The sequence below is a fragment of the Entelurus aequoreus genome, linkage group LG16, assembly GCF_033978785.1.
Source record: "Entelurus aequoreus isolate RoL-2023_Sb linkage group LG16, RoL_Eaeq_v1.1, whole genome shotgun sequence".
In the NCBI taxonomy this organism is placed as follows: Eukaryota; Metazoa; Chordata; class Actinopteri; order Syngnathiformes; family Syngnathidae; genus Entelurus; species Entelurus aequoreus.
Window position 1 is genome coordinate 5,447,405 of NC_084746.1, and position 21,123 is coordinate 5,468,527.

Consider the following 21,123-nt stretch of genomic DNA (forward strand, 5'->3'; position numbering starts at 1 on the left):
TTTTTTTTTTAAATTAAAATAAAAAACACATTTTTATTTTTTTTTACTAAACCTTTATTTATAAACTGCAACATGTACAAACAGCTGAGAAACAATAGTCAAAATAAGTATGGTGCCAGTATGCTGTTTTTTCCCCCAATAAAATACTGGATAGGATAGACATGTAGTTTGTCTCTTTTATACGATTATTAATCGATTAATCGAAGTAATAATCGACAGATTAATCGATTATCAAATTAATCGTTAGTTGCAGCTAGGGCTGCAACAACTAATCGATTAGAAAATTAGGCATAATAATGTGTTAATTCCACGACTGTATATATTGGTATCGGTTGATATCGGAATCAGTAATTAAGAGTTGGACAATATCGGATATCGGCAAAAAAGCCATTACCGGACATCTCTAATAATAATGCACCTTTTTGATGATTTTGTATTTATTGGATGGATGGATGGATGATTGATTGTGTATTGCTTAGAACAGGGGTGTCCAAACTTTTTCCACTGAGGGCCGCACACGGACAAATTTAAGCATGTGGGGGCCATTTTGATATTTTTCATTTTCAAACCATAACAAAATACATGCAATTTGTATTTATTTTACCTTTAGGGGTCCCGGGGACCATAAAGAGTCTCAGTCATTAAAATGTTAAAAATAAGTCAGATTATTATTATTTTTTAAATTATTTAACGCTTACAGTAAATCTCTATATCAACTTCAAGTTGATATAAAGTAATACAAATTAAAAAAAATGTTTTATGGCTTTTCTGTCAAAAACAACTTCGTTTTTTTTATAGTAAAACTGAATTATGCAGTATTTAGTAATTAGAGCCCTAAAAGATCAATAATGCAGGACACTATTGATTTTAATTATTTCATATTTTTGAGTAATCACAGTGAAAAGATAAATAAAAAATCACTAAATATATTTGGGATCCAAAAGGTGCCCCACTCATAAAGTGATACATTTTTATTAGGTTTTTCTTTTACTTTCAACACTTAAATTACGAGATCAACTTCAGATATATCTGTCCATTTTATGCTGGAACTATTATTTTTAGAGATGTCCGATAATATCGGTCTGCCGATATTATCGGCCGATAAATGCGTTAAAATGTAATATCGGAAATTATCGGTATCGTTTTTTTTATTATCAGTATCGTTTTTGTTTTGTTTTTCGTTTTTTTTTTATTAAATCAACATAAAAAACACAAGATACACTTACAATTAGTGCACCAACCCAAAAAACCTCCCTCCTCATTCACACTCATTCACACAAAAGGGTTGTTTCTTTCTGTTATTAATATTCTGGTTCCTACATTATATATCAATATATATCAATACAGTCTGCAAGGGATACAGTCCGTAAGCACACATGATTGTGCGTGCTGCTGCTCCACTAATAATACTAACCTTTAACAGTTAATTTTACAAATTTTCATTAATTACTAGTTTCTTTATCTTATTTAATTTGATTCATTTTTTTAAAAAGTACCTTATCTTCACCATACCTGGTTGTCCAAATTAGGCATAATAATGTGTTAATTCCACGACTGTATATATCGGTTGATATCGGTATCGGTTGATATCGGTATCGGTAATTAAAGAGTTGGACAATATCGGCATATCGGATATTGGCAAAAAGCCATTATCGGATATCCCTACTTATTTTGTTTGTTTTATGCGCTTTTGTCAAAGAAAACTTTGATGTTTTTATATGGCTACTACACAATATATGCAATATTTACCACATAAAACATTTTAAAGTGAAATATTTGAAGTAATTTGAACCCTGAAAATAATTCGTTATAACATGGATTTTTTTGTCTTTTTTTTTTTTTGAGCAATGGCAAAAAAAGAAAAATATAGAAAGACAAAAGGAAAAAAAAAAGCCTGCATGGCAGCTTTTGTGTCAACATTGCAACTTTTTCTCGTTAGATTTCACCTCATTCCACTTTTTTTAATGTTCTTTTTCATTTTTACAATAGTAATTCCAGAATGTGTGGCGGGCCGGTAAACAATTAGCTGCGGGCCGCAAATGGCCCCCGGGCCGCACTTTGGACACCCCGGGCTTAGAACAACACTGTAGAACAGGGGTCACCAACGCGGTGCCCGCGGGCACCAGGTAGCCCGTAAGGACCAGATGAGTAGCCCGCTGGCCTGTTCTAAAAATAGCTTAAATAGCAGCACTTACCAGTGAGCTGCCTCTATTTTTTAAATGTTATTTATTTATTAGCAAGCTGGTCTCGCTGTGCTCGACATTTTTAATTCTAAGAGAGACAAAACTCAAATAGAATGTGAAAATCCAAGAAAATATTTTAAAGACTTGGTCTTCACTTGTTTAAATAAATTCATTATTTTTTTTACTTTGCTTCTTATAACTTTCAGAAAGACAATTTTAGAGAAAAAATACAACCTTAAAAATGATTTTAGGATTTTTAAACACATATACCTTTTTACCTTTTAAATTCCTTCCTCTTCTTTCCTGACAATTTAAATCAATGTTCAAGTAAATTTATTTTTTTTATTGTAAAGAATAATAAATACATTTTAATTTAATTCTTCATTTTAGCTTCTGTTTTTTTTTTTAATGAAGAATATTTGTGAAATATTTCTTCAAACTTATCATGATTAAAATTCAAAAAAATTATTCTGGCAAATCTAGAAAATCTGTAGAATCAAATTTAAATCTTATTTCAAAGTCTTTTGAATTTCTTTTAACATTTTTGTTCTGGAAAATTTAGAAATAATGATTTGTCTTTGTTAGAAATATAGCTTGGTCCAATTTGTTATATATTCTAACAAAGTGCAGATTGGATTTTAACCTATTTAAAACATGTCATCCAAATTCTAAAATTAATCTTAATCAGGAAAAATTACTAATGATGTTCCATAAATTATTTTTTTAATTTTTTCAAAAAGATTAAAGTTAGCTAGTTTTTCTCTTCTTTTTTTCGGTTGAATTTTGAATTTTAAAGAGTCGAAATTGAAGATAAACTATGTTTCAAAATTTAATTGTCATTTTTTTTTTTGTGTTTTCTCCTCTTTTAAACCGTTCAATCAAGTGTAAATATCATTAATTATTAATAATAATATAGAGTTAAAGGTAAATTGAGCAAATTGGCTATTTCTGGCAATTTATTTAAGTGTGTATCAAACTGGTAGCCCTTCGCATTAATCAGCACCCAAGAAGTAGCTCTTGCTTTCAAAAAGGTTGGTGACCCCTGATGTAGAAGAAGGAGATGGAGAAGAAGGTGAAGAAAGGAGAAAAAATAAGGAAGAAAAAAGGAGGAGACGAAAGGAAAAGTAGAGAAAGAAGAAGGAAGGAGACGGAAGACGAAGAAAAAGGAGGAGAAGGAAAATAGGAAGAAACAAGAAGGAAGGAGAAGAAAAAGGGGAAAAAAAGGAAGAAGAAAGTAGAAGAAAAAGAGTTAAGAAAGAGTGAACATGAAGTATGAGATTGTACCCATTACCCCAAAAATTATTCCCGGGCGCGGCCACCGCTGCTGCTCACTGCTCCCCTCACCTCTGATCAAGGGTGACGAATCAAATGCAGAGAATAATTTCGCCACACCTAGTGTGTGTGTGACTATCATTGGTACTTTAACTTTAACTTAACTTAATTAACCTCTGCATTTGACCCATCACCCTCACCCTCCGGGAGGTGAGGGGAGCAGTGAGCAGCAGCCACGCCCGAGAATCACTTTTGGTGATTCAACCCCCAATTCCAACCCTTGACGCTGACTGCCAAGCAGGGAGGTAATCGGTCCAATTTTTATCGTCTTCGGTGTGACTCGGCCGGGGTTTGAACTCACGACCTACCCATCTCAGGGCGGACACTCTAACCACAAGGCGATGACTTCCTTACCCGGGACTTCTCCTCCAGTCGCGTCATCATGACGATGGTGCTGGACCTCTGCTCCCACACCATCCTCCAGAAGTCGCTGAGGGTCTCAGGCAGCGGGCCCTGCGTGGCGATGTAGGCGTTCTGCTTCCTGTAGCCGTCGATGTAGTTGGCGTTGAGGTAGTCGCTGCCGGGGACAGCTGAGACGAGAGCGAGGACATCGTTGACAATCGCGGCGACATTTTGTCTGCTCTCCAATTCAGCGTGAGGCAGAACTACGGTCCTGGTCAAAAGTTGACATACACTTGTGAAGGACATAATGTCATGGCTGTCACGGACAGTTCAAGGTTAGGGTTCGGGCTAGCTTTAGGCTGGGGGTCAGCAACCCGCGGCTCTTTATGCCTGGTTCACACCAACGGCGCCGTCATTTTTGTCAATTTTTCCACGAATATCCCGATCTCCGAAGTAATGTTATGCTTTGATACGCTCTGATACAAATTAGTTGCCGCTTTGGGGGGACGAATTACCGTTCCTCACGATTTGATGCCGCTTTGATACGTTTTATTACGCTTTATTGAACTTTATTATGCTTGGATGCGATCCTGACGCTTTGAATCAGGCTCTGACACGATTATCAAGCTCTGTTGTGCATTGGAGTTAATGTGTCATGAACATTATGAACATTAATTTGTAGTAATGACTTTGAAATGTGATATTGTTATGTACTTATGTGCAATTTGGAAGATGCTGTGATTATTATTTTGTGAATTTGATGAATAAATTGCGTGCGCACACATAAACAAATAAGTAAAACAAATGTGAAAAACTCAGTATACTAAGTTTTCCCCACATTTTTTTAGATTTATCTATTTATTTGATTTCTATTTTTTGTTTTATTATATACAGATTAAAACACATAATGTAATAAAAAAAAGAGAAATATGATAAACAAATAAGTTAAAAAAAATGTGAAAAACTCAGTATACTGTTTTCCACACATTTTTTTTATTCATTTATTTTTTCAATTTCTCTTTTTTTTCCGTTATATTATGTTTATTATTTATTATCTATTATGTTTTATATTCATTTATTTTTTCAATTTCTCTTCTTTTTTCGTTATATTATGTTTATTATTTATTATGTTTTGTATTCATTTATTTTTTAAATTTCTCTTTTTTTCCGTTACATAATGTTTATTATTTATTATGTTTTATATTCATTTCTTTTTTCAATTCCTCTTTTTTTCCCGTTATACTATGTTTATTATTTATTATGTTTTATATTCATTTATTTTTTCAATTTCTCTTTTTTTCCCGTTATATTATGTTTATTCTTTATTATGCTTTATATTCATTTATTTTTTCAATTTCTCTTCTTTTTTCGTTATATTATGTTTATTATTTATTATGTTTTATATTAATTTATTTTTTCAATTTCTCTTTTTTTCTCGTTATATTATGTTTATTATTTATTATCTATTATGTTTTATATTAATTAATTTTTTCAATTTCTCTTCTTTTTTCGTTATATTATGTTTATTATTTATTATGTTTTATATTCATTTATTTTTTCAATTTCTCTTTTTTTTCCCGTTATATTATGTTTATTATTTATTATCTATTATGTTTTATATTCATTTATTTTTTTAATTTCTCTTTTTTTTTGTTATATTATGTTTATTATTTATTATCTATTATGTTTTATATTCATTTATTTTTTCAATTTCTCTTCTTTTTTTGTTATATTATGTTTATTATTTATTATGTTTTATATTCATTTATTTTTTCAATTTCTCTTTTTTTCCCGTTATACTATGTTTATTATTTATTATGTTTTATATTCATTTATTTTTTCAATTTCTCTTTTTTTCCCCGTTATATTATGTTTATTATTTATTATGCTTTATATTCATTTATTTTTTCAATTTCTCTTCTTTTTTCGTTATATTATGTTTATTATTTATTATGTTTTATATTCATTTGTTTTTTCAATTTCTCTTTTTTTCTCGTTATATTATGTTTATTATTTATTATCTATTATGTTTTATATTCATTTATTTTTTCAATTTCTCTTCTTTTTTCGTTATATTATGTTTATTATTTATTATTTATTATGTTTTATATTCATTTATTTTTTCAATTTCTCTTTTTTTTCCGTTATATTATGTTTATTATCTATTATGTTTTATATTCATTTATTTTTTTAATTTCTCTTTTTTTTCCGTTATATTATGTTTATTATTTATTATCTATTATGTTTTATATTCATTTATTTTTTCAATTTCTCTTCTTTTTTCGTTATATTATGTTTATTATTTATTATGTTTTATATTCATTTATTTTTTCAATTTCTCTTCTTTTTTCGTTATATTATGTTTATTATTTATTATGTTTTATATTCATTTATTTTTTCAATTTCTCTTTTTTTCCCCGTTATATTATGTTTATTATTTATTATCTATTATGTTTTATATTCATTTATTTTTTCAATTTCTCTTCTTTTTTCGTTATATTATGTTTATTATTTATTATTTATTATGTTTTATATTCATTTATTTTTTCAATTTCTCTTTTTTTTCCGTTATATTATGTTTATTATTTATTATCTATTATGTTTTATATTCATTTATTTTTTCAATTCCTCTTTTTTTTCCGTTATATTATGTCTATTATTTATTATGTTTTATATTCATTTATTTTTTCAATTTCTCTTTTTTTTCCGTTATATTATGTTTATTATTTATTATGTTTTATATTCATTTATTTTTTCAATTCCTCTTCTTTTTTCGTTATATTATGTTTATTATTTATTATGTTTTATATTCATTTGTTTTTTCAATTTCTCTTTTTTTTCCGTTATATTATGTTTATTATTTATTATGTTTTATATTCATTTATTTTTTCAATTCCTCTTTTTTTCTCCGTTATATTATGTTTATTATTTATTATGTTTTATATTCATTAATTTTTTCAATTTCTCTTCTTTTTTCATTATATTATGTTTATTATTTATTATGTTTTATATTCATTTATTTTTTCAATTTCTCTTCTTTTTTCATTATATTGTGTTTATTATTTATTATGTTTTATATTCATTTATTTTTTCAATTCCTCTTTTTTTCCCGTTATATTATGTTTATTATTTATTATGTTTTATATTCATTAATTTTTCCAATTTCTCTTCTTTTTTCGTTATATTATGTTTATTATTTATTATGTTTTATATTCATGTATTTTTTCAATTTCTCTTCTTTTTTCGTTATATTATGTTTATTATTTACTATGTTTTATATCTTCATTTCTTTTATTTCTTTGTCATCTTAATAAATATCTATCTTTCATTTCTTATGCTAGTTGACAATAAAAGGCATTTCTTTTATTTTGTATATTCAATGTCACTAGTCAATATCACAGTCACTTCCTCTTTGTAGTTGTAGACTGGGATCCGCGCTTTGAACCAAGATCTGTTAAGCTTTCCTACGCTTTGAGTCAAGCTTTGCTGAGCTTTGTCAGGCTTTGTCACACTTTGATACGCTCTCGGCGCTTTATTCCATCCTTGACAGAGCGCCAAATTTTTTTAAACCGTTTAAAAAATTTTGGCGAACTTGCCGCATGTCCCGCTTCACTACAAGCTTTCCCACCATCCATTACGACCCTCATGCTTTAATCAGGCTTTGTTACGCTTTAACGCCGCTTTGCATGCCGCTTTAAAGCGCCGTCAAAGCGCCGTTGGTGTGAACCTAGCATTAGCGCCAACCTAGTGGCTCCCTGGACCTCTTTCAGAGATGTGTGAAAATGAAAAAAGATGAAGAAAAAAAGGTATGTTTTGTTTTAATATATTTTCTGTGGAAGAACAAACCTTCTTAATTGTTAGACATCCCAGTGTTTATGTTAAACATGCTTCACCGATGAGAGTATTTGACAAGCACCGCTTTGTCCCACTAATTTCAGCGATCCTTGAACTCATCGTACTTTGTTTACATGTACAACTTTCTCCGACGCCGCCACAGAAAGACGTGTTTTATGACACTCCGTCCGCGTCTCATTTTGTCCGCCAAACGTTTTGTGCTGTGCGTGAATGCATAAAGGACTCTCTGAAAAATTGTGGTGTGGCTGTTTCAAGACGCACAATAAGGAGGCACTTGAAGAAAAATGGGCTGCGTGGTCGAGTCGCCAGAAGAAAGCCATTTCTGCGCAAATGTCACAAAGTATCCCGCTTACTATACGCCAAACAGCACAGAGGCAAGCCTCAAAACTTCTGGAACAAAGTCATTTGGAGTGATGAGACCAAAATTGAACTTTTTGGCCACTCGACCATGCAGCCCATTTTTCTTCAAGTGCCTCCTTATTGTGCATCTTGAAACAGCCACGCCACAATTTTTCAGAGAGTCCTGTATTTCAGCTGAAGTTATTTGTGGATTTTTCTTTGCATCTCCAACAATTTTCCTGGCAGTTGTGGCTGAAATCTTTGCCGGTCGACCTGAACCCCTCATTTTCCACTTCTTGATCGGCGTTCGAACACTGCTGATTGGCATTCTCAATTCCTGGGATATCTTTTTATACCCCTTTCCTGTTTCATGCAGTTCAATTAGCTTTTCTCGCAGATCCTTTGACAATTATTTTGCCTTCCCCATGACTCAGAATCCAGAAACATGTGTGCAGCACTGGATGAAAGATGCTATGGTCTGTCAGAAGCCCAGAAACTCACTGACCTTTTATACACACCCATTAATTCCAAACAAACAGGTCACAGGTGAGGATTGGAACCTTGATTAGCCATTCAAACCTGTTTGTGTCAACTTTTGTGCATGTAAACAGATCAAAGTCACTGGGGTATGTAAACTTTTGATCGGGGTCATTTGGGTACTTTCTTTTGTCATTTTGATTTAAAAAGAGTAAACACAGTTGTTTGCCAATAAATAGCAACCATTAAGCATGAGTGGAAGAAAGGTTTTTGTGTAATCATTCATATTCTCTGAAGAATGGCCAAGAAATCATAAATTCTCCCAGGGTATGTCAACTTATGAGCACGACTGTATTTATCGAAGCTCACAAACGGCGTCCGCACTTCAAGTCAGTAATCGAAGCGAGGTCTCCGGGGTGGAGTGTGTGAAGGGACGTGGTCCTTACCGTCCACGGAGGTGAGCACCACTCTGGAGTGGTCGTAGGCGATGACGTTGGCGTAGCGGTTCTTTGGCTTGTTCACTTCCATGTTAGAGTTCTCCCAAGTAAACTGCTGGCCCGGATCGATGGACTGCGGAGAGGACATAAAGAACACTTAAGGATGTAAGAAAAAAAGGAGCAGTACGTCTGGCGCGTAACAGACAAGTGGTGAACGATGTCCGACCCTGACAGGACGCATTGACGACAGCCTTCATTCTGTCCAAGCTTCACTTGATATTTCACTGTGCTGAAACATCTCATGCAGGAGGAATAAGCACCAGTCCTTTCATTTCGTCTCCCTAACAATGCCCAACCCCCCATCCCATCCCCCTTTACGCCCAATGCCATTTGTCTCCAAGAAGAAGTTAGATTGCATACGTATTGATCGGCTGGGGATGTGAGACGGCGTCCCCACCGTCCCCGACCCCCTCGGCTCGATCGTGTCAGAGTCTTTTGTTATTCCGCATCGATTGGACTCGCTGCTGAAACATGTTGGCTGATTCCCAAACACCTTTTGTCGCACATTCCTCCACTTCTTTAAGTTTGAAGCTTTTACTTCATAATTGAATGACAATTTCTGTACAACCAATAACCGTACTAAGTCAATCAATTAGTCAATCAGTGTTTACTTATATAGCCCTAAATCACGAGTGTCTCAAAGGGCTGCACAAGCAACAACGACATCCTAGGTTCAGATCCCACATCAGGGCAAGGAAAAACTCAACCCAATGGGACAATGAGAAACCTTGGAGGGGACCGCAGATGTGGGGACCCCACCCCTGGGTGACCGGTGCAATGAACGTCGAGTGGATCTAGCATAATATTGTGAGAGTCCAGTCCATAGTGGATCTAGCATAATATTGTGAGAGTCCAGTCCATAGTGGATCTAACATAATATTGTGAGAGTCCAGTCCATAGTGGATCTAACATAATAGTGTGAGAGTCCAGTCCATAGTGGATCTAGCATAATATTGTGAGAGTCCAGTCCATAGTGGATCTAGCATAATATTGTGAGAGTCCAGTCCATAGTGGATCTAACACAATAGTGTGAGAGTCCAGTCCATAGTGGATCTAGCATAATATTGTGAGAGTCCAGTCCATAGTGGATCTAGCATAATATTGTGAGAGTCCAGTCCATAGTGGATCTAGCATAATATTGTGAGAGTCCAGTCCATAGTGGATCTAACATAATAGTGAGAGTCCAGTCCATAGTGGATCTAACATAATAGTGAGAGTCCAGTCCATAGTGGATCTAGCATAATAGTGTGAGAGTCCAGTCCATAGTGGATCTAACATAATAGTGTGAAAGTCCAGTCCATAGTTGATCTAACATAATAGTGAGAGTCCAGTCCATAGTGGATCTAAGATAATAGTGAGCGTCCAGTCCATAGTGGATCTAACATAATAGTGTGAGAGTCCAGTCCATAGTGGATCTAACATAATAGTGAGAGAATCCAGTCCATAGTGGATCTAACATAATAGTGAGAGTCCAGTCCATAGTGGATCTAACACAATAGTGTGAGAGTCCAGTTCATAGTGGATCTAACATAATAGTGTGAGAGTCCAGTCCATAGTTGATCTAACATAATAGTGAGAGTCCAGTCCATAGTGGATCTAACATAATAGTGAGAGTCCAGTCCATAGTGGATCTAACATAATAGTGTGAGAGTCCAGTCCATAGTGGATCTAACATAATAGTGAGAGTCCAGTCCATAGTGGATCTAACATAATAGTGAGAGTCCAGTCCATAGTGGATCTAACATAATAGTGTGACTGGGCGACCGGTGCAATGGACGTTGAGTGGATCAAACAATTTTGTCTAAATAAAAACACCTGAAATCAGTTTAAATGGCCCTGAGGCGTGAGGCGAGCAAAGGGCAAACGTGACAATGACATAGTGCCACAAACTGCCGCTGGGACCAGCAACCATCTGCTGGGCCATGGAGGTGGTCTTTCCTGGCTTGGAATGACTCGTAGTGGGGGAGGGAAACGGAGTCGGGCCGCTTGCCACTTCCTGGTGGCCTACGATAACCGGGCGTGCTGGGAGGGAACATGATGCTGGCAGATTGCTGTTTATGTACTATTATTACTACTAACACTTTACTCCATCATCACACTGGTCATCATTAACATGTCAACTAGAGATGCACCTATGAGTATCGGTCGCTTTACCGGAAAAAGTATGTGATCGGCCAATGCTGATTCATGTCTTTCAATGCCGATCACAAAAAAACGATCCCCTGTGGCTGATACTTTTTTTTTTACACTAGTGTGCCGTGAGATACAGTCTGGTGTGCCGTGGAGATTATCTAATTTCACCTATTTGGGTTAAAAATATTTTTTGCAAAGCAGTAATTATAGTCTGCAAATGATGTGTTGTTGTTGAGTGTCGGTGCTGTCTAGAACTCGGCAGAGTAACCGTGTAATACTCTTCCATATCAGTAGGTGGCAGCAGGTAGCTAATTGCTTTGTAGATGTCGGAAACAGCGGGAGGCAGGGTGCAGGTAAAAAGGTGTCTAATGCTTAAACCAAAAATAAACAAAAGGTGAGTGCCCCTAAGAAAAGGCATTGAAGCTTAGGGAAGGCTATGCAGAACTAAACTAAAACTGAACTGGCTACAAAGTAAACGAAAACAGAATGCTGGACGACAGCAAAGACTTACTGTGGAGCAAAGACGGCGTCCACAATGTACATCCGAACATGACATGACAATCAACAATGTCCCCACAAAGAAGGATAAAAACAACTGAAATATTCTTGATTGCTAAAATAAAGTAGATGCGGGAAATATCGCTCAAAGGGGGCTGTCCAAAGTCGGGACCTGGGGTGGACCGCTCGCCTGTGCATCGGTTGGGGACATCTCTGCGCTGCTGACCCGTCTCCGCTCGGGATGGTCTCCTGCTGGCCCCACTATGGACTGGACTCTCACACTATTATGTTAGATCCACTATGGACTGGACTCTCACACTATTATGTTAGATCCACTATGGACTGGACTCTCACAATTATGTTAGATCCACTATGAACTGGACTCTCACACTATTGTGTTAGATCCACTATGGACTGGACTCTCACTGTTATGTTAGATCCACTATGGACTGGACTCTCACACTATTATGTTACATCCACTATGGACTGGACTCTCACTATTATGTTAGATCCACTATGGACTGGACTCTCACAATTATGTTAGATCCACTATGGACTGGACTCTCACACTATTATGTTAGATCCACTATGGACTGGACTCTCACACTATTATGTTAGATCCACTATGGACTGGACTCTCACACTATTATGTTAGCTCCACTATGGACTGGACTCTCACAATATTATGTTAGATCCACTATGGACTGGACTCTCTCACTATTATGTTAGATCCACTATGGACTGGACTCTCTCACTATTATGTTAGATCCACTATGGACTGGACTCTCACACTATTATGTTAGATCCACTATGGACTGGACTCTCACTATTATGTTAGATCCACTATGGACTGGACTCTCTCACTATTATGTTAGATCCACTATGGACTGGACTCTCACACTATTATGTTAGATCCACTTCGGACTGGACTCTCACACTATTATGTTAGATCCACTATGGACTGGACTCTCTCACTATTATGTTAGATCCACTATGGACTGGACTCTCACTATTATGTTAGATCCACTATGGACTGGACTCTCACACTATTATGTGAGATCCACTATGGACTGGACTCTCACACTATTATGTTAGATCCACTATGGACTGGACTCTCACACTATTATGTTAGATCCACTATGGACTGGACTCTCACACTATTATGTTAGATCCACTATGGACTGGACTCTCACGATATTATGCTAGATCCACTCGACGTCCATTGCACCGGTCGCCCTGGGGGGGGTGGGGGTCCCCACATCTCTCCAAGGTTTCTCATTGTCCCATTGGGTTGAGTTTTTCCTTGCCCTGATGTGGGATCTGAGCCGAGGATGTCGTTGTGGCTTGTGCAGCCCTTTGAGACACTTGTGATTTAGGGCTATATAAATAAACATTGCTCCGCCGCTCCCAGTCTGTGGAACTGTCTCCCTGACCACCTCAGGACGCCACAGACTGTGGATGCTTTTAAAAAAGGCTTCAAAACCCTTCTTTTCAAAAAAGCTTTTAGATATATGTGTGCTAGTTGTAGCTATTAGGCTGTTCTAGTTTTTATTTTATTTTGTTTACTTATTGACAAAAAAACACACATGTATGCGCTGGAAAGCACTGCATTGGCATCAAGGGCGGGTTCTTACCTCGTACTCCTGGGAGAAGCGCAGGCCGTCGTTGGCCTTCAGCCGCTCGATGTGGTCAGCCAGCTCCACCACGGGTATGGGCGGGTGCTCTCGCATCCCTGGGAGAAGCAACGGGAGAGGGCGGTGAGTCGACCGAAGGTCACGAGAACGAAAATGACGTCAGCGTCGACGATGAGTGGCACTTGGGGGGGGTGGAAGGGGGGGCCATGAGGTGGCGCCGCATGACATTTGGTGATGCGTGGTCATGCCAAGTGAATGTGGCGTGGGGTTGTGGGGGGGGGGGGAGCTGGGCGTGAGCATGCTCCTGTGGAAGTATAGGCTGGAGAGCAGGCCTCGCTCTGGCGAGAGAGGTGTGATCAGAGCGAGAACCCGCAAGTCTCAACGGATCAGTCACACTCCTATTTCACGAGGACGATGTGTGTGTGTATGTGTGTAGGGTTAGTGACTGGTCACCCGACAGGAGTCATTTCTTTGAGAATATCTCTCCTTACAATAGACTTTGCTTCGGCACAGCCTGGAGCGCTCGGCCTGGATTACTTTCAAACAACCCCCCCGACCCGTTTTTGTCTCATCGCCGAGTTATTGGCTGATTTATTGCTAATCTGCGAGCGCATATTCCCACCCTCCGCGGCTTTCGTCTTGACTTTAAACACACCGCTGGGAACTTGTCTTATGCATGTTCACAAACGAAGGCCTCAAAAAGTTCATCTTCTACACTGCAAAAAGTCAGTGTTTAAAGGCCTACTGAAATGATTTTTTTTAATTTAAACGGGAATAGCAGATCCATTCTATGTGTCATACTTGATCATTTCGCGATATTGCCATATTTTTGCTGAAAGGATTTAGTAGAGAAAATCGACGATAAAGTTTGCAACTTTTGCTCGCTGATAAAAAAAAGCCTTGCCTGTAGCGGAAGTAGCGTGACGTCACAGGAGCTAGTATTCCTCACAATTCCCCGTTGTTTACAATGGAGCGAGAGAGATTCGGACCGAGAAAGTGATGATTACCCCATTAATTTGAGCGAGGATGAAAGATTCGTAGATGAGGAACATTACAGTGAAGGACTTGAGAGACAGTGATGGACGTATCTTTTTTCGCTCTGACCGTAACTTAGGTACAAGCTGGCTCATTGGATTCCACACTCTCTCCTTTTTTTATTGTGGATCACGGATTTGTATTTTAAACCACCTCGGATACTATATCCTCTTGAAAATGAGAGTCGAGAACGCAAAATGGACATTCAGTGCCTTTTATCTCCACGACAATACATCGGCGAAATGCTTTAGCTACGAGCTAACGTGATAGCATCGTGCTTTAACTGCATATAGAAACAAAAAAATAAAGGATAGAAGGAAGGATAGATAGAAAATCAACAATACTATTAAACCGTGGACATGTAAATACACGGTTAATGCTTTCCAGGCTGGCGAAGGTTAACAATGCTGTGCTAACGACGCCATTGAAGCTAACTTAGCAACTTAGCAACGGGACCTCACAGAGCTATGCTAAAAACATTAGCTCTCCACCTACGCCAGCCAGCCCTCATCTACTCATCAACACCCGTGCTCACCTGCGTTCCAGCGATCGGCAGAAGGACGAAGGACTTCACCCGATGCGTTTGGCGGCCCGGAGACGTAGGAAGTCAAGGTGAGGTCGGCGGCTAGCGCGGCTAGCGCTCCAACAAAGTCCTCCTGGTTGTGTTGCTGTAGTCCGCTGCTAATACACCGATCCCACCTACAACTTTTTTTTTTTTATTTTTTTTATTTTTTTTATTTTTTTATTCTGCAAATTTTTTTTAAACTTTTTATTCGACCCCTTTTACGGTATTGCATTTGCATTATCTTGTTTAGCACACTCATTGTTTATGTTCTTTGTTTGTTTTTTGTTTTGTTTTGCTTATTTTTTTTTTTTTTGTTGTTGTTTTTTTTTTTTGTTTTGTTTGTTTTTTGTTTGCTCCATGCTTTTTTAACCTGTAAAGCACTTTGGTGCAATCTAAAAAGTTGTTGAAAATGTGCTATATAAATAAAGTTGACTTGACTTGACTTGACTAACTGTCTTCTTTGCAGCCTTCATTGTTCATTAAACAAATTGCAAAAGATGTCCAAAATACTGTGGAATTATGAAATGAAAACAGAGCTTTTTGTATAGGATTCTACGGGTACCATAACTTCCGTTACTCTGACTTCGTCACGCGCATACGTCATCATACCGCGACGTTTCAGCCGGATATTTCCCGGGAAGTTTTAAAAGTCACTTTATAAATTAACCCGGCCGTATTGGCATGTGTTGCAATGTTAAGATTTCATCATTGATATATAAACTATCAGACTGCGTGGTCGGTAGTAGTAGGTTTCAGTAGGCCTTTAAAAACAAGAGAAAAAAAACAAAAATGAGGGGTATTTTATTTGAACGAAGCAAAATGATCTGCCAATAGAACAAGAACATTCGGCTTGTCAAGACTTTCCAAAACAAGTAAAATTAGCTAACTTCAATGAAGCCAAAAATACCTTAAAATAAGTATATTCTCACTAATAACAAGTGTACTTTTCTTGATAGAAAAAAATATGAGACCTTTTTGCTCAATATGTTGAAAAATATTCTTAAATGAAGTAAATGCTAGTGCCATTATCTTGACATAATGATATGTGCCCGGCATCATGATTTTTTTTTCATGCTTGAAGTAAGAAATTATTACTTTAAAAAAGTAGTATTATACATGCCAATACGGCCGGGTTAGATTAGTAAAGTGCAATTTCAAATTTCCCGCGAAATATCCCGCTGAAAACGTCTCGGTATGATGACGTTTGCGCGCGACGTCACGGATTGTAGCGGACATTTTGGGACAGCATTGTGGCCAGCTATTAAGTCGTCGGTTTTCATCGCAAAATTCCACAGTATTCTGGACATCTGTGTTGGTGAATCTTTTGCAATTTGTTTAATGAACAATGGAGATAGCAAAGAAGAAAGCTGTAGGTGGGAAGCGGTGTATTAGCGGCCGGCTGCAGCAACACAAACATGTAGCGGCTACGTCGTAGCCGGTGTTTCATTGTTTACATTCCCGAACGATGACAGTCAAGCTTTACCATTGGCCTGTGGAGAACTGGGACAACGTAGACTCTTACCAGGAGGACTTTGAGTTGGATACGCATGCTTGTGGAGATGGGACAACAGAGACTCTTACCAGGAGGACTTTGAGTTGGATACGCGCTACCGTGAGTACGCAGCTGCGGCTTCCAAACATTTGATCGCTTGCCCGTACGTGCGTGCCGCTATGTGCATGTCACGTACGTAACTTTGGGGAAATATATGTGCCGTATGAACTTTGCGGAGGTGAACGTTACTTTGGTCTGTGGGATTGAGTGTGTTGTGCGGGTGTTTGAGTTGTATTGGTGGGTTATATGGACGGGAGGGGGGAGGTGTTTGTTATGCGGGATTCATTTGTGGCATATTAAATATAAGCCTGGTTGTGTTGTGGCTAATAGAGTATATATATGTCTTGTGTTTATTTGCTGTTGTAGTCATTCCCAGCTGAATATCAGGTCCCACCCGCCTCTCACAGCATCTTCCCTATCTGAATCGCTTCCACTGCCCTCTAATCCTTCACTCTCACTTTCCTCATCCACAAATCTTTCATCCTCGCTCAAATTAATGGGGAAATCGTCACTTTCTCGGTCCGAATCGCTCTCGCTTCCGGTGGCCATGATTGTAAACAATGTGCAGATGTGAGGAGCTCCACAACCTGTGACGTCACGCTACTTCCGGTACAGGCAAGGCTTTTTTTAATCAGCGACCAAAAGTTGCGAACTTTATCGTCGATGTTCTCTACTAAATCCTATCAGCAAAAATATGGCAATATCGCGAAATGATCAAGTATGACACATAGAATGGATCTGCAATCCCCGTTTAAATAAGAAAATCTCATTTCAGTAGGCCTTTAAATGTAATTTCGGAGACATTTTAAATAAATACAGAATTTTGCACAAACCTTCCTAATTCTGCATAAAAAAGCAAAGGTGTTTTATGTCAGTTTTGCAGAATCTCCGTGTAAAGAGGCGCTAAATGACTTCCTCGCCATTCCACCACTGTGACGCTAACAGCTCCTCGTGAAACCTGAGCAATTAATCCAATTAAAAAGACCCACATTAAGATTGGTGTTTAAGAACGTGGTCAGACAGGCCTTTTATAGCTACAACAGGCGCAAAAGAAATGGAGGGTGAAGAACGATAAGGAACATTACGTAAAAGTACGTATTGCTCAACCAGCCGTGATGTCCGGAGAGGACTTTGCTGCATCCTTTGAAAGCCGGGTGGGATTGTGATGTCACAGAATGGGATCGAGTGAGTAGGCGAGAGGGTGGGTAGTGGTTTGATGGAAGAGTGTGTGGGGAAACACACAGTGGAAAGCCTGCTTCCACTAATCAGTACAGTTCAGTTCAGTTCTGAACGGTTTTTGAAAGAAACGGGAGCGTTAATGTGGCGAATGCTCCACATTGTACCGTGGTATACTCTGGAATGCGTTCCAAACCGTGGATAGCTGATCTGAACTGTACCACTTCGGTGGAGGCATGGCTTTATGCAACATAACGGACTAACTTGGCGTGTTGGGGCTGCGGTGAGAGCTGGGACCTGTGGAGAGAGGAGAGTCAAGGAGTACGGAAGGAAGGAAGGAAGCAAGAAGACTGGATCAATGGTCGATAGGATCAGATCAAGGCTGAACAAACAAACTTCTCGTGCACAGCAGCTGGTGCTTTCTCAAGCTACGTCCATACGAGTGGACCTAAGAACCGCAATCACTTCTCCTACTGACAAATTGTCAACGAGGATCATTTGATGAATTTTCCCCACTAACAAGATGGCTTATCATTTACTGATCGTTTCAATCAAGCGTTTGGAACACACCTTTCTAACCAGGTCTCTTCGCGCCCTCCTGTATTCAAACTCTAGTCTTATTTTCCCCCATCTGAGATGTCTTTTTCCTGACGTGTGAGCCCAGTAATCAAACCAAATGGACCAAGACTATACAGGAGAAAACTACTCTTGCCAGAATGACGTCAATCCCATTCATTCAGAGTAATCTGGTAATCCGGTTGTATAGACAAATACCTCACAGATATTAAAGAGGACATGACATATGTCATATAGTACAACATTTTCTAGCACGCCTTACTTAACCCTGTAACACCCCTTGTTGTAAAATTACAACGTTACCGTTAACCATCCGAAAAAACAATCTGTTATATATTTTTTTTTACCACATTTACATAGTCATTGGGTCCTATTGTTCAGTCTCACAAGGCTATTGGATCGTACATTTGTTTATAAGTCACGCCTTCTGGCCGTGAACTCACACAACCTCTCAAGGTTTCCTTCGGACAACACCTATTTGTTTCATTGGACTGGATTCATCAGATTCAAGTAATTAAAATGTCTTTTACATTTATTTTGGTTGTTATTACAATGTCTAGAGCATGTACATATGTAGTTATTGTGGAACAGATGCATCAAATTTCATTTAGAGCTTGTTATATAATTGTTGCAATTATAAAAGAGGGGTAAAAAGCGTTTTTTTTAAGAGTTTTATCTTGTTTCATATTTGTAATAAATGACTTCATAAAAATATAACTAATGTGTGATTGTTATTAATGGTATATACTAGGGATGTCCGATAATGGCTTTTTGCCGATATCCGATATTCCGATATTGTCCAACTCTTTAATTACCGATACCGATATCAACCGATACCGATATCAACCGATATATGCAGTCGTGGAATTAACACATTATTATGCCTAATTTGGACAACCAGGTAAGGTGAAGATAAGGTACTTTTTAAAAAAATTTGTAAAATAAGATAAATAAATTAAAAACATTTTCTTGAATAAAAAAGAAAGTACAACAATATAAAAACAGTTACATAGAAACTAGTAATGAATGAAAATTAGTAAAATTAACTGTTAAAGGTTAGTACTATTAGTGGACCAGCAGCACGCACAATCATGTGTGCTTACGGACTGTATCCCTTGCAGACTGTATTGATATATATTGATATATAATGTAGGAACCAGAATATTAATAACAGAAAGAAACAACCCTTTTGTGTGAATGAGTGTAAATGGGGGAGGGAGGTTTTTTGGGTTGGTGCACTAATTGTAAGTGTATCTTGTGTTTTTTATGTTGATTTAATAAAAATAAAAAAAATCTAAAAAAAAACAAACAAACAAAAAAAAAATGATACCGATAATAAAAAAAACGATACCGATAATTTCCGATATTACATTTTAACGCATATATCGGACGATAATATCGGCAGGCCGATATTATCGGACATCTCTAGTATATACCGTTATGGGGCTAACTCACAACGTGAGTACAAATACAGAAATTCTGCTCCCATCAAAGCCCAACGTTGCAATATTACAACATTTCTCTAAAAACATACATAAAATTTTTTTTTTTTTTTAACTCTCCAATTTATGCTTCAAATGCCTCCTACAACAACATCTGAAAGGTCAATTTTTTTTTTTTTTTTTTAGGTTTTTCTATATTTGGGTCTTACAGGGTTAACGGTAGCCCGTATGGAGGGTCCACATACGGATGACATCATCATTAAGTACAACTGCTCAACTTTCATTCAAAACGATATTTTTCAGACTGTGTATATTTAGGGAGAGGATTCGTGTTCTGGGAGAAGCCTCCAGTTTTAGACAGAAACCATATTGGTCTTATTGCTTGTACTTTGAGACAGTTTCTCAGCACCGTTTTTTGTTGATTAGTTTATGTGTAAACAGCTCCATTAATATTTTGGGGCCTCATTTATAAAAGTGTGCGGGGCTTTCATGTTTTCTACATGAATGTATGCTAGCAAGAGCAGAGCTAAAAGCATTCCCCACAAATAAACAAATCTCATTTGGAACTTTTTCCACCTCAAAAAGGCTAAAACGTTCAGATATACAAATAAGCACGATAGAGATTGGATAGTTTAGTGAGGTTCCAAGAACGGCCCTGCCGGGGTCGGCTTCGGGTCTGGCGGTCTCTGGAGGTGGTAAAAGTCGTAACAAGGTTTCCGTATGTAGACCTGTGAAAAAATTATTACTGTTTTGCCAGCGGGGAGTAGTGCATGTCCTATCTCGGAACATCGTCTTTGACGCATCCCTCCCACGAAGGGAGGAGAAATGTTTCAATGTCTGATGATTTGACTGCAAGGTAGATATTCAAATCAGACTCCTCTGAATCGAATTGTCAAACAGTTGGCTATTCTAAGACACTCTACTGGATGGATTAAAATTTGACTAAACTCCTTAAAAGATACATTCACGACTAGGCCACCTGGATAGATCAGTGTTTGAAGTAACTTGCTTTCTGATTTTCTGAAACGATCTTCCCTTGGTTGATCTTCCTTGATGGATTATATCATTTGACCAATCTTCTTAAAATTTTATTTTAGAATGAACTGTTTTTGACTGGGCTACCCGAACAGTGTCTAAAGTAACTTGGATTGCGGTTAGGAAGAACTCCCTGGAATGATCTGTTTTTGATGTATGATCTCGGAGGGATGATCATTACTGCTAGAACAGTTCTGCTTGTGCCTGGGCTACCTAAATAGATCATTTCCAAAGTCACTGGATAGAACTTCCTAAAATGATCTGTTCTTGAATAATCTTTCTGTATGGATTAAAGTTAGACGGAACTCTCTGAAAAGTACCTTTGATTCGATGGTCACGAAAGCCGGCCCAAAATAGATAATTTTCTGAAGTAACTTTGATAGAACTTTCGAAATGATCTGTTCTTGACTAATCTTTCTGTATGGATTAAAGTTAGACGGAACTCTCTAAAA

General features: G+C 37.3%; 1 protein-coding gene across 14 annotated transcripts in view; it reads right to left on the minus strand.

Annotated features, from left to right (window-relative positions):
- The window catches only part of LOC133631554 (receptor-type tyrosine-protein phosphatase F), a 595,429-nt gene that overhangs the window by 34,749 nt on the left and 539,557 nt on the right, over window positions 1–21,123 (minus strand). For 9 of the 14 annotated variants that reach the window (XM_062023869.1, XM_062023867.1, XM_062023865.1 and 6 more), the window contains 4 exons: window positions 17,883–17,915; window positions 13,291–13,388; window positions 8,975–9,098; window positions 3,870–4,045 (listed from right to left, as the gene is read on the minus strand). In XM_062023869.1, the coding sequence (XP_061879853.1) occupies window positions 3,870–4,045; window positions 8,975–9,098; window positions 13,291–13,388; window positions 17,883–17,915 (431 nt within the window). The remainder of the gene's footprint in view (window positions 1–3,869; window positions 4,046–8,974; window positions 9,099–13,290; window positions 13,389–17,882; window positions 17,916–21,123) is intronic. The other 5 variants (XM_062023872.1, XM_062023871.1, XM_062023870.1 and 2 more) reach the window with 1 other exon arrangement.